We start from the raw sequence: 14,220 nt of genomic DNA, 5'->3' as shown, positions 1-14,220 counted from the left end.
ACAGCAAGCTAAATAAAGAAAATTAAGAGGTTGTTTTTCAACTTATTTAAAGTTGCTACCAAACATTGGAAAATGAGATAATTTTATAGAAAATGCTTTTTAAAAAATGACTCATTTTCTAGAAAACATCATTATTGAAACAAACAGAGCGTATTATTATAAATATAAAGCAAACATCTAACTTTTTTTCTTAGTAACATGGGATTAAAGCCCACAAAAAAAAAAAAAAAAAACCTTTAAAGGGTTATCCTTTTCTTATGTTTAGTTATTAAGGAGGATGGAAATAAACAAAACTTTACACATTCAAAATTTAGTAATAAAGGTTTCCAATTTCATGGACTACCCTCCACACCCACTACGCCCATATTGATATCGGGGCCAAGAAAAGCTGCTTGCCTTTTGGATGGTATATATAAATTATAATTATTCTGATTGAATAATTATGTCGTGTTCTTCAAGAAAATAACCTGTACACAATAAGGTACTTTTGTATAGAACGCATATGGGTATATATATATATATATATATGATATAGTATAGCATAGTACATATGTCTGTCTGATAATATAGTATAGTATATATTATTATATATATAAAACTTGTGGATGGTATATGTGTTCATAATTAGCACTTGACCGTTTATTTTCATATTACATCAAGTTTGAGGTTGTCCTGCCGTCCTGGTGGATAAATAAAAATGACAAAAGTCCTCAAGGAACCACGCAAAACAGTTGTAAAAAACGAGCTAGATTTTGTCCACTAGATTTTGTCCACGTCCCCACATGTCAAACCAGAGCGAATATTAGTCACCACGCTGATCCTAGTGCCGTGTTTGATTGTTGTTGTTGTTGTTGTTTTTTTGTTTTTTTTTTTGTTTTTTTTTGTTTTTGTTTTGAGAAGCCCCTGTTTGATTGTTTGTATGATTAATAATTCATAAACTTCGCTGACCCTTCTAAAACCTGCTTTGTTCTTCAAACTCTTCTTCATCTACATTCACTTGCTTTGCTTCTCTCCCAAAACTAACAATGTAAGTCATGAGTATTGTCCAATTTTTTCTGGGTTTAGTTTGTTTGTTTTGTCTATGTAGCACCAAATGAAAATTTCATAAGTTGGTTTTTGTTTCTGTGTTCTGAGTGTGTTTATTTGATAATTCCGTTTCTGGGTCTTGTTTATTGAAATTTTTTAATGTTTGTTTGTATCATTTTGTTATGTGGGTCTTGCTTTTTATACTTTATCAGGGATGGATATAATAGGGATGGTGACTTGAAGCCAATGGATGCTGAGCAATTCAGAGAACATGCACATAAGATGGTGGATTTCATTGCTGATTACTACAAAACCATTGAGAATTTCCCTGTTCTCAGCCAAGTTCAGGTTTTGGCAATATCTATTTCTCTACGTACACTTGTGTCTTTGAATTTATACTAGTGATGTCTATGTATAAAGAAAAACCAGCATTTTGGAAAGGCATATTGATTTCTGTTTCTCAGTGTGCGAGCATTGGAAATTGGTGCCAATGAGCTGGTTTCAAATGTGTGTGTATCCTTGCTCTATCATAAAATAGTTCAATTTTTTTAAAGATTCATCTTTTTTAGACTCCGCATAGAAAGCCCAGTTTTGACTTTTGATGGTATAATGATCAAGAAAGACCTTGATTTACCTTTGACCTCCAATGCTGGTATATGACATAGGTCCACAGATATCGTCCAAAGGCCTTAACCTTAATGCTCATCATTTGGATTCTTTTGGAGGAGGGTTATAGTCTTGCTTGCCTAGCATACATACTTAGATAGTTACAACTTACAACAAATGGGGGAGGGGGATTTAAACTCTAGTTCTCTTTATAATTAGACAAGTCAATACCACTGAGCTACAAGGCTCTTGGCGATGTCTCTTTTATTTCTTCTGTCTTCTATATATTGCAGCCTAATTTATTTTGCTCTTCAATAGAACTTCTTCCTTTGGTATCAAGAATGGGTTCTTTCTGTGCAGCCTGGCTATCTTCATAACATGTTACCAGATTCTGCACCTAATCATCCAGAATCATTGGATGATATATTTAATGGTGACATTTCTCAACTAGTTTTTTTTTTTCCTATTACTTCATAGTTAATAAAATAGTAATTTGAAAATAAATTTCTAGCATGATTATGTGCTTCACTTATTCTTATATTTTTGGTCGAATGCAATTGAGTCTTGCTAAACTGTCTAATCTATAATTCAATTTTTATTCCACCACCCCCCCCCCCCCCCCCCTTCTCCACCTTCTCTATTTTGATAAAAACATATTTTTTGTCTTCTTCTTCTTTTTTTTTTTTTTTGGTTGTGATTCCAGATGTTCAGGCAAAGATATTACCTGGAGTAACCCATTGGCAAAGCCCGAACTATTTTGCATATTATCCCTCAAATAGCAGCATCGCCGGATTCTTAGGAGAAATGCTCAGTGCTGGTCTTAACATTGTGGGTTTCAGTTGGATAACTTCTCCTGCAGCAACAGAGCTTGAAATGATTGTACTGGATTGGCTTGCTAAATTGCTTAAACTGCCTGATGAGTTCCTTTCAGCAGGTAAGGGTTAATTCACTGAAGGTGTAGCTCATTTTGCTCCTGCTTCTTCTTCTTTATTTCTCTAGTCAAAGTTTTGTGTCTATTCTGCTTGATATAGACAAGTGAGAAACACTGATCAGTATTAACTTATTATAAATGATTTTTTGTGAAAATGTTGTAAAAATATTATGAGGACAGTTTTTAGAAATGAATAAAGGAAAATTGAAAGGGGAATAAAAAAATATTAATGAAAGAATGAAAAAATAATATTTAAAAGGAATAGAGAAATGATAGAGAGGGTATTAGAAAGTGTATTTGAAAAAGTAAGAGCATTCGCACTGGCCACTCTAAATGACAGATGTAGAGCAATTTTACCATTTTCTAACAAAAACCATGCTTCATCAGTAATTGTAAAACTCAACAATTGCAAATTGTTTTGCAATTATGCTACAGTGCAATTTTACATGTAGAATTGTACTGTATCAATATTGTAAATATATATATATATATATATTAATATTTTATTCTACTTTTTAATTCCCGAAATTTCTCTCTCCTCTCCCTCATTATTTCTCTTCTCTTCTTTCTCTCTTCCTTCTATCTTTGTCATCTGCTCTCTCCTCTTTTCAGACCCAAACACCATCCTCCTCCTAAATTCAAATTCACACATCAATGATCAAATCTAAACAAAACCACATCAGAGACACCATCCTTCTCCTCTCTCGTGTTTTGTGTTCTGGGTTTTGGAGTTCTGGGTTCTGTGTGTGTGTGTGTGTGTGTTTTTTTTTTTTTTTTTTGTGACCGATGCCTAAAGGAAGAGGTGGGTATGGCTACGATCAGGGGTCGAGGGAGGGGGGGCACTTGCCCCCCTAGCCATCTCAAAATTTCTCAATCAGTAGTGATGTAAAATGTAGTAAAAGTTCCCACTTGACGGTTGACACAAAAGACAATCAACTTTTTATTTTTATTTATATTTATTAGCTTGTCAACAATTGTCAGACAATTTTACATTCACATGGCAACATTTTTTTTACATAATGGGTCCCATTTAATAGTACTTTTTTTTGCACGCTACATAGCCAACTACGTCTGAAAAAAAAAAAATATATATATACTGAATTGGACTTTGAAAGAAAAAATCTATGTTTAATGTGCCTACTTTAGCCCCTCACTAGTTGGTTTCGAGCTTACAATTTTTTCTCTAGTTATCAACCTTTTCAATATCAAACTTGAGTTTTTGCTATAAACTTTGAGTTTAACGACATAAAAAAATAAAAATGTCTGTATGAAATTTTAGAAGCATTCATGGCATTGAGTTGCGTATAACTGAATAAAACTTCATAAGCATATTGCTATATTCTTAATATTTTTACATTGCTTTTATTTTTCCAATTTATTTTAAAGATCCAAATTACATGTTTAAATTGTATGTATTTAGTATCGATTAATTTATCTTAGATTAATTCTACCTTCAATCTTGTATTTTAATCTTGCCCCCCCCTAACTTGAAATTATAGCTCCGCCACTGGCTGCAATTGGTGGGTTTGGATTGTGGAGATTGGTGGGTTTGGATTGGTGGAGATTGGTGGGTTTCTGGGTTTGGATCAGTGTTATGTGTGGGGCTTCGTCGGTAGCTCTGATGGTTGTGATTCTCGCCGATCTGGGTTGATATGGATGATGGGCTGATTTGGGTTGATCAACGATGGAGTAAATGTTAGACGAAACAAGAAAGAAATGAAGATGAAAAGTAAAGAAAGAAAATGTTAGATGAAATGGAGGAGTCTAGAAGAACCAGTGAGAAGTATAAAGAAAAAAAAATGGAGGAGTCTGGAAGAAGGTGAAAAGTAAAGTAATGAAAGATTTTTCCTAGAAGGTACTTGTGGAGGAGAAAATTGAAAAAAAAAAAAAAACAAAAAATGAAAAAAATATTTTATTGTAAAGATATATTATTTTAATGAGTAGAATAGAACAATAAAAGTTGGGATGTTAAGTGTAATGTAAAATGGTATTGTATAATTGATGAAATAGCTTTTTAGGATGGTAAAATGGGATAGAATTGAAATAATCAATGTTGATGCTTAGGTAAAAGATATAATGTATTTTTCATTCTCCAAATACTGCAAAAATTTAATGAACCTGTTGGTGATGCTCTAAAAAACTAGTGCAAGTAATAAACTGATCAAAGTAAAATTTCAGTTAGTTCAACTAGTAAAATTTCTTGTCTTGGATTTCAAGTAATAAACTAGTCCAAGTAATAAATAAATAAAATCCTTTTAGCCACAAAGAAAGAATTTTTCTAAATGTTTTATAAACTGAGTGAAATTTTTTTTTTTTTTTTTTTTTGAGAATCTAAGTGAACAACTTAATACATACTTATTTTGATTAACATGTAGGATAGCGTGACGATACATATAGATTTGGCCTGCACTTAAATGGCAGTAAATCATTGCACATTATTGACGCGATGGTCACTCTATAAGTATAAGTACTTGTGAGGTGTGGAGATAAAAGTCAAGATTCAAATTTCTAGGAGGGAGACTCGCAGGCATACACTTACATTATACTAGAATAAAATTTCTATCTTATATAAAATAAATATAAATAAAAACTCAGTGAAAACCACTCTTCTAGTTTGTGGGTGTGTGTGTGTGTGTTTTTTTTTAACTTGCTTTACTTTATCGTGTAATGCAATGGAAAACAATTGAACTAATATTGTTCATGTCCGATTTCCAAAGGATATGAAATGGTTCTGTTGACCGATTATTAAAAGTTTGCCAAATATTTTGAGGAAATATATAAAAGATTTTAACTACATTGTTGCGTTGTGCAACATTGTTAGATAAATGATTGTCTCAAACACCCCCCGTCCAAATAGTAGGTCTATATTCTCTGTTGAGAAATATCCAAAACAAAACTGAGAGTTGGAACTTTACTTACCAGTTCATTGTGTAGCATTGCTTCGTAACATTACTTCATGAACTTTGCTACATGTTGTCAAGTTCAAAACTGGGCAAGTTACTTCGATTCACTAAAATGGTTTGGTTTCTTAAGGCGTGTTTCATTTCCAACATCTAAAGGCTATCGCGTCTAGCTTTTCTAGCCAAGAAAAAAAATAACAGGAGCTAATTATTCAGTAGTCATACATTATACACAAAGATCTAATTAGGAAGCAGATTTTTTCTCTCTACCCTTTTCTTTTTCATTAGTAATTCAGAGGAACCCACCTACATACCTCTAAAATAATCAAAACCATCCACCCCAAATTCAATCTGAAACTAAACAAGGTGTCAAAGTCTAGAAGCTTCATAAATTAAACTCCCATTCAAGTGGCAAAAAGAAAAGGGGTTACACAAACTGTGCACAAAAATACTAAATGGGCTTCTTCATCTTATTTGTCTTAATTACAAATAGATTATAAAAATCAATAAATACGGTATTTATTCTTCACTCATCCTATCCATATCCACTTAAACTTCTTTTTTCTTCTTCTGGTTGCGGATCTAATTTTAAGACCTTGTGTGATCAACTCACTGAGACTGTACAGCACTTGGTTGGTCAGGCTCAGGATGGCTGGTTTACCTTCAAGCTCTTGAACCTTTAACGTTATGTTTAATGATTATAGTTGTATAGTTGTCTACCTTTGTCAAAGGTGAGAAAGATAAGGAGTTTTTTGAAGATAAAATATCAGGAAGTTTATTCACTCTTAATGGTTTAAATCAATAAATGTAGTGTCTGTCCCTAAAGTTAAAGAGTCTGCATAAGAAACTATTAGAATTCATGAATGTTAACATCCAAAATAATTTCTTGTAAAAGTCTGTTCAGTTTCTAAATGAGGATCATTTGGGTTATATGACTAAGATAGAACTTAAATATAGATTTATTTGCAGATTTGTGTGTTAGCACCATGTTAATTTGACATTCTCTATTGTGATTGAATCTTGCTTATAGATGGAAAAGAACCGGAGGAACACAAAATTGGGAGCAAGGAAAAAGATAAACTTATTAGAGATGAAATGTGCAGGACCGCCAATCTCATAGAGGAAAAAGGTAAACATTTTGCTTGGCAGATTTTTAGGTGGCATTTGTCATTTTTATTGCTAAAGGCTGACAGCTTGCTCCTCCTATGGACTGCTGGTTCATATGGGAAAATGATAAAATATAAACAAATAAATTTAGATCATAGCAATTATATATAGAAAAACTTTATTAGGCTTTGATTAATTGATTTCACTATCTATTTATTACGTTGGAAGACATTTGAAGTTCAAGCATCAAAGCACTATAAGATTTGCATATGCTAGGTTCACATTCTCGGCTCAAAGAATAATAAAGTAGATGGCCTTTAAAGCTATGCAATTATAATCAGTGTTGGAAACAAAGCCAAATTCCTTACCATATGATATATACATCTTAAAATCTCCAATTTTTAGAAAGGGTTGCATTGAGGGGTTATTGAACAAAATAATACCACTTTAAACAGGCTTAGACACAAAAAATTACCCCAAAAGACTAAACTTCTAATGGAACCATTGATTTGAGAACTCCCACTTCTAAGAAACCCGCCAACAGTAACTTGTGCTCAAGGGTAGAGTTTATCTGTAAGAAAATCCTATTAAAATATAACAAGTCAAACTAATTTCATATAATCACAAAACTTCAAACTCATTACCTTATCTATTTCCCCCATAGTAGACTGAGGATTCTTATGAATTAGGATTGTCTCACCAGGCTTCAACACTCTTAAGATTTCCTCAAACAACCGGTCAGTGGAAAATTCAACTGATCTACAGATACAAATAACAATCTCAAAAGAGGAAGACTCCACAGGCAGCTGATCTATTGTAAGTCAAGACCATAATCGGAAGAGAAATGAGAATAGAATATTTGAATTAGAACTACTATGGAAATATTCTTTAAAATAAATAATAATAATAAAAAGAGGCTTCCATTTAAAAGACCCCGTAAGAAGGTTAGGTCAAAAAAATTTAATCATGGCACCTGAATAAAAGGGCTAATAGGTATCTTGTTAGTAAGGGCTTGTAAAACCAAGCTATATATAATATGAAATTATACAATAAACAGCATGAAGACTTCCCTAAGACTTCCCTATAATAAGAAGCATAAGAAGTGGTTATAAATAATAATCATGATCCAAAATTTTCTATAATTAAATTAAGAGAAAAATAAATAAGGAATAATATAATTACGGGTTAAGTTTGTGGAAATGAAAGTGTGTTTATATATATATATATATATATATATAAGTTGTTCAATCCAAACATGGCCTTGAATTTCAAAATTATTGTAGGAAAAATGTGTTTGGTACACTATCTCAAACAACAATTTTCAGTTTTCTATTTTGAGTTTAATGCAAAATTTTAATTTGAATTTATCTATTGTTAGTGACGTTAGCGAAGAATGAATTTTTAAGAAATTAAAATTTAGGATTTGAAATGGAGTTAACTACTGATTTAGTGTTTATTAGTTTTTAGGAAAAAATGTATCAAATATGTGTGAGATATATTTAAATAGAGAGTGTGCTCATTTCTTTTAAGAAAATTCTCTTTTAGTTTTTTTAGTTTTTAAATTTTGTTAAATTACAATTTTAACCCCTTTTTTATTTTTTTAAAAATAAAAATTATTTAATTAAATTAGAAATATTTTTAATATTTTTTTGAAATCATAACTAACTATCTAAATTTTCTTAATATATAAATATTATAGTAACTAAAATCCTTAAAATTTTGTTTATATAAAAAATAACTTTAAATTAAATTAGTCAATTTCATCATTACAGTTTATTGCGTCTTATTTAAACTTGTCAAATTTATGTGCGTGCTTAAGTTTAGGCGGTTAACGTTAAATACTGTCTTATCTTAAGCAACCCTAGTTTTCTCTTTCTTTCTAACTCCGACTCCGACTCTCACTCTCTTTCCTTGTGCTCCAAGACTTCCAAATTTCTTCTATATATTTCACCCTTACCTCTAACCCTAATTCTCATATCCTATCATTTGCAATTTTTCTTTCACTTTCTGAAACCCTCTCTCTTTCCTCGTGCTCTAAGACTTCCATTTTTTTTTTTTTTTTTTCTCTTTTGCGATTATAACTGTCCTGTTGGTGATATTTTTACTAATCAAACATGAAAAACGAAGTGGATTTCTGGCTTCAGAAAGCAATTTCGTTGATTAACAAGGTTCGAAATCGGTTTGTAGATGACGATAGCATTTATGAATCGTTCTTGGTTTTGCTCACATCATTCCATAAGGGTAAGGGTAAAGGGCAACAGGATATGAGTCGGCTTTGTAAAAATATCCACGATCTTTTCAAGGACCATTCTGATCTGTTCCATGAATTCTTCAGCTTTGTTTCAAATTCGGTTCCTAATGAAACCACTACCAATAAGTCATGTTCTTTTGACTTGCAAGCCTTGTCCCAGCAAGGAAATTCTCTGTTCAAGAAGATTCAAAGCTCTTTACATGGGTCGGATTATCATTACAACTACTTTTTGGAGCGTATTCACTGCTACACTTCTGGACATATAGGGCTTGATAGTGTTCTTGGAAGCTGTCCTCTGGGTTTCGTGGATGAATTGCATAATTTTATCAAATATTGTGAGAATTTGGGTGGGTTTCCTGCTCCTGCTGCTGGTGTATTATGTGAGAGTTCATTGGGCTCGGGCCAAAAAAAGCGTAAAGGCTCTCATTTGTCTACTGATTGTCGTTTTGGTGATGAAGTGAAATCGACTCGTAAAGGCCAACAGTGGCAAAAGTATGTGGGGGATGATAATTTTTGTGGATTTCTCGCTCCTGCTCATGCTGTTCCAGTATTATGTGAGAATTCATTAGACTTGGTGCGAAAAAAGTGTAAAGGCTCTTATATGTCTGCTGGTGGTGGTGGTAGTGGTGAAAAAGCAAAACCATCACATAAAGGCCAACAGAGGCAAAAGCTTATAACTAAGGATGATGAAGGCCATGAACCTGACCTCTCTAAGTGTACAAAAGCTACACCTAGTTACTGAATTTCGAATGGCAATTTGGTGTGTGCCAATTTGGATTACTCTATAAAAATTATCAAAAAAAGCAAGGAGCAGAAAGTTTGGGAGGATTTTGAGGACCTGAAATATGATGGGGATAGGTTCCTAACACCTATAAGATCAACAATAGAGTGTGCAGAGTGGTTAATGAATGAGATACAGGGTAAGTCATTGGAGGAGCCTATCATAGTAGAAGACTACTACTTTAATACAAAGCATATTAAATGCATTGAGACACACTGTAATGTCAAAGGTGATGAGTTACGTGAAAACCCGAGACGTGTGTTACCTGAAATTCTCCATTGCCTTCGCCAAAAGCTAGAAGAGTTTAAGAAGGAACAAGGGTTTGTTACATTCATCAATTACTGTATCTCTAAGGAACATATGAAATATAGTTTGAAGAAGTAGATTGCATATGATTGTTATGTATCTCTTTGTTTTTGTTTCAATTAGATATCTAGTAAATATTTTTTCAAGTGAATAAAATTTTTTAGATGTGAATGATCAATCTGACAATATGCAAATTTATGTATTTTAATTACTGTTAATACATTATGTTATGATTAAATGCTTATTGTTTAATGACGGATAGGAGGAATCCAGCTGGAAAAATTGCAGGTGGCTAAAAACGGAATTAGAAACTAACTATATGTCCTTTCGCCTGACGTTCTATGTGAAACGATTGCACATGAAGTTGCCATCAGTTTAATCCCTCTTTCTTATCTGCTACTTTAAGAAACAGAAGAGTTTTGATGTTAGCTCGTTTTCTTCTGTTTTTATCATCATCATAATATCTTTTGATCCCTGTTTCCTCCTTTTGGCAGCTTTAACATGATCCAAATTACTACTCTATTAATAATTGACTGTTTCCTTTTTTTCTTTTATTTATTTATTTATTTATGATTGTTGAAATCTGAGCTGCCAATTGATATGCGTGATTACTTGTGGCCATATATGTGAGTTAAATTTTCTTCCAATATTTTGTTGGGTACCAATTTTAAATTTTGCACAAGCTTAGACAATGTTTTAGAGGTTTATATACCTAAGGTAAGTTATGATTTTGTCACAATTGCTGATTGAGTTAGTGACATTGTATGCTATTGGCTTAAATGAGTTTGACAAGGTACTCTGAGTACCGTACTCAAAACATCTATTTGTGTTGAATCTATTGATCGTAGGCTGGTAATGAAAGAAATCACCACTCATATTCATGACCGGAATTGTTATTCATGTTATTTGCTGAGGATACAGGGTTTACTCCATGGAACCAGGGACGGAGCCAGGACTTGGAGTTAGGGGGGGCAGAAGTATAAAAAAAAAATGAAACTCCAAATAAACATTCATTTAATAAACCATCAACAAAGAAAAATACAGAATTTTTTTTTTTAAAGATATTACAATGCAATTATTTATGAAAATGGAACTTGCCGTCTTTTTAAATCTTCGAAATCATCTATGATTGAATCCGTACTAATTGTCGCAGCAATGTCCCTTTCAATGAATAACATCATAGCGTCTAACAAAAACTCATCTTCCATTTTGTTGCGAAGGTCAGTTTTGATGACATTCATAGCTGAAAATGCTCGCTCTGTAGTTGCAGTAGAAACGGGAAGAGTAAGCACAAGCTTGACCACTCTACAAATAAGCGGATAGATTTCTGACCTTCTAGTTCTCACCATCCATTGGCACAATTCAGAAATATTTTTCAAATTCTTGAACCCTGAATGCTAAACTACATCATACTTATAAAGACCAAGTTCCTTTTTCAAATCATTCTTTTCATCATCTGTGAAGTCTATTGGATAAAATTTATCTACCAATGAACAAATATCACTAACTCGAAAAGATTCATATGCCTCTCGAGGGTCTAGAGATGAGCTAAGCGTAAGTAACTCCATGGCATGCTCGCTAAACCGATGATTTAGTTCCTGTAATTGAGAATCTATTCCTGCATTAAAAATATCTACTTTATAATAATGCTCATTTTTAAAGTCCTCTTGTTGATGACGAGATCGACCAAATCTTGCAACATAACGAGCATTCATATCAGGGACATCTATACCACGTTTCTTACAAAATGATATCACAGTAGCTAGTAAGTCATCCCATTTCTCATCTCTAAATTGTTGAATAAGCTTTTTAGCGGATGAAACTAAATGCATAGCATTTAAAATGTCTTGTGATTGGTTTTGCAAAGCTTGACAAAGTTTATCAGTGATTCCCATAGTTTCATTAACAAAATGCAAGATGAAGACAAATTCAAATGAAATCAATACCTCATAAGCAGACTCTGCTTCTACTTTTTGTGAAGAATTTCCTTCATCCATGATTTTCAGTAGAACTTCACATGTTGGACTAAACAACTTTATCAAGTTAGAAACCGATTTATAATGCGAACCCCAACGAGTATCTCCAGGTCGCTGTAAAGTGACCATCTGATTAAGTCCTTTCTCAGTCTCAATATCTTCAATATCAATCAAATATGCAATGTCAGAAGCTCTAGCAATTTTTAATTGCTCAATACGTTTGCATGAAGCACGAATATTATTGATAACCAAAATCAATTTATTGAAAAATCTATTAAGAGGGACAACTGCTTTCGATGCTCCTACTAATGCCAATTGTAAACGATGTACAAAACAATGAATGTAGTAAGCATATGGACAATCATTCAAAATCAAAGCTTGTAATCCATTCCACTCACCCCGCATGTTGCTTGCACCATCATATCCTTGCCCCCGAATGTTTTGGATATCTAAGCACTGATTAGAGAGCAAATAATATATCTCATTTTTAAGGGTCACTGCTGCAGTGTCAACAACATGAACAATCCCATAAAATCGTTCTCGCACAAAGCCAGCTCTATCAACATATCTTAAAACCACAGCCATTTGCTCTTTCATGGACTCATCACGAGCTTCATCAACCAATATGCAAAACTTTGCATCACCAATTTCTTCCCTAATTGCCTTCTTCACTCTGGTTGAAATAACATGTAGAATTTCTTTTTGAATCTGAGGTGATGTGTAGGTGGCATTTTTTGGAGCTTTTGCCATTATTTCAACAACATTATTATTATAGCTCACCATCAAATCCAATGTCGTAAGAAAGTTTCCCCGATTGGTTGAAGTAGAGCTTTCATCTTGACCTCTAAAATCAATAGCTTGCAAGGCAAGATGTCGAACAACATCAATTGAAGCCTTCAATCGTACTCGATTATTTACAATTTGTTTTGAAGTGAAATTGCCCACTACCCTGTCTATGTGTTGAGATTGGTTCATCAAATCCTGGCACGCTTTATGGGCAAATCTATGAGTGGAGTTAAGATCTTTCCCCATATGAAGACTAAAAGAACAGCTTTCACCATTTCTCACTTTCTTCCAATTCTTAAATCCGTTAACTGTGAATGCATTTTGTCCATCATGCCCAGTTGGCTTATGAAAAAGAAAGTAGAGTAGACAAAAAGCGGCATCTTTTTTAGGAGAATATTCAAGCCATGGCTTAAAGCGATCATCTTCATACCAAGAACCTTGAAAGCTTCGACCCTTCTCAGATTTTAAAATTTTTTTAAAACGAGGCTGGTATGGACCCAACGTAATGTAACGTCGTCGGATCTCATCTCGTTGATCAACATGATAAGTATATATTTGTCTACGCAATCTAGGATCACGTTCTAATTGCAACGAACTCATATCAACCTTTTGAAATTTTGTTTGAGAATTTTCCTCAAAAGGGACATCAAGATTTTCCTCAACAGGTTCATCAGGATTTTCCTCAATTGGGATGTCGAGATTTTCCTCAATTGGGGCATCAGGATTTTCCTCAACATTAGTGGTTGGCAATGTTGCATCGCTAGTATTAGCTTCTAAACTATTTGAAGCTTTTCTTTTGAAAAAATCAAATATGGTAGTTGACTTTTTCATAATCTACAAATAAAATATAATTTGAAATTATTATGTTATTATATGGTCAATAATCTATAATCATTACACACAATAGACAAATACTATGCACACAAACATTCAACAACGGACCAATAAATTTTAAAATTACAAATAATCTTTTTAATTATTTACCTAACTTTAATGTTTTAAAAGACACTAACTAATAGACAAAAACACTAAAGACAAAACTAAAAAAAAAAAAAAATCACAAATAACAAAACATGACAGCCACATCCAATTGCTAAAAACAAAACTTAAAAAAAAAAAAAAAAATTACAATTCATTAATGGCGAGAGTTGATGTTGCATGTGGGGTTGCCTAATTGTGTTTCTCAATTGTTAGATGAAGAAAAAAATCACAAATGACAAAACATCACAGCCACATGCTATTGCTAAAAACAAAACTTAAAAAAAAAAAAAAAATTACAAAACATTAATGATGGGAGTTGATGTGCCGTGTGGGGTTGTGTAATTGTGTTTGTCAATGGTCAGATAGAGCTTTTCAAGTATAAAAGAATATAAAGTATGGCAAAAGACAAAGATGAGATAATTTTACCTCTCTTTTAACTCTTTCTTTACTCTCTGTTTAAAGTTTGTCCGTCTCCGTCCCAACTCCCAGGCTCTAGGCCCAGCTTCCCTGACTGCTAACTCCCTCTCTAGTCCCTGCGCTTAGTTGCTCTATGTTCTCTTTTAAGTTTT

The 14,220-nt window shown here is 33.0% G+C and overlaps 2 protein-coding genes across 3 annotated transcripts; one reads left to right on the top strand and one right to left on the bottom strand.

Moving 5' to 3' along the window:
- The first annotated feature begins 862 nt into the window (after positions 1 to 862).
- On the top strand, positions 863 to 4,341 carry LOC142619730 (phenylacetaldehyde synthase-like). 2 transcript variants are annotated; one of them, XM_075792979.1, is made up of 5 exons: positions 863 to 1,027; positions 1,254 to 1,374; positions 1,993 to 2,065; positions 2,336 to 2,566; positions 4,063 to 4,341. In XM_075792979.1, coding segments are annotated over exons 1-5 (579 nt in total). In that variant the 5' UTR covers positions 863 to 1,025; the 3' UTR covers positions 4,215 to 4,341. The 2 variants fall into 2 exon arrangements, with proteins under 2 accessions (XP_075649094.1, XP_075649093.1); XM_075792978.1 differs by having other exon boundaries at positions 865 to 1,027; positions 1,239 to 1,374; positions 4,063 to 4,337.
- A 6,964-nt stretch (positions 4,342 to 11,305) lies between these two features.
- LOC142620642 (uncharacterized) lies at positions 11,306 to 13,501 on the bottom strand. Its single transcript, XM_075793979.1, has one exon. It carries the CDS (start codon positions 13,499 to 13,501, stop codon positions 11,306 to 11,308), a length of 2,196 nt encoding a protein of 731 aa, XP_075650094.1.
- Between the last annotated feature and the right edge of the window lie 719 nt (positions 13,502 to 14,220).

Source organism: Castanea sativa, chromosome 12 (genome assembly GCF_040712315.1).
Source record: "Castanea sativa cultivar Marrone di Chiusa Pesio chromosome 12, ASM4071231v1".
Lineage (NCBI taxonomy): Eukaryota > Viridiplantae > Streptophyta > Magnoliopsida > Fagales > Fagaceae > Castanea > Castanea sativa.
This window is presented reverse-complemented; position numbering and strand designations above follow the sequence as displayed.

Coding starts and splice junctions, on each gene's coding strand:
- LOC142619730 (XM_075792978.1), top strand. Junction 2,066..2,335: donor ATTGGATGATATATTTAATG/GTGACATTTCTC, acceptor TTGTGATTCCAG/ATGTTCAGGCAAAGATATTA. Junction 2,567..4,062: donor TGATGAGTTCCTTTCAGCAG/GTAAGGGTTAAT, acceptor TTGAAATTATAG/CTCCGCCACTGGCTGCAATT.
- LOC142620642 (XM_075793979.1), bottom strand. CDS start 13,501: ATGAAAAAGTCAACTACCATATTTGATTTTTTCAAAAGAAAAGCTTCA.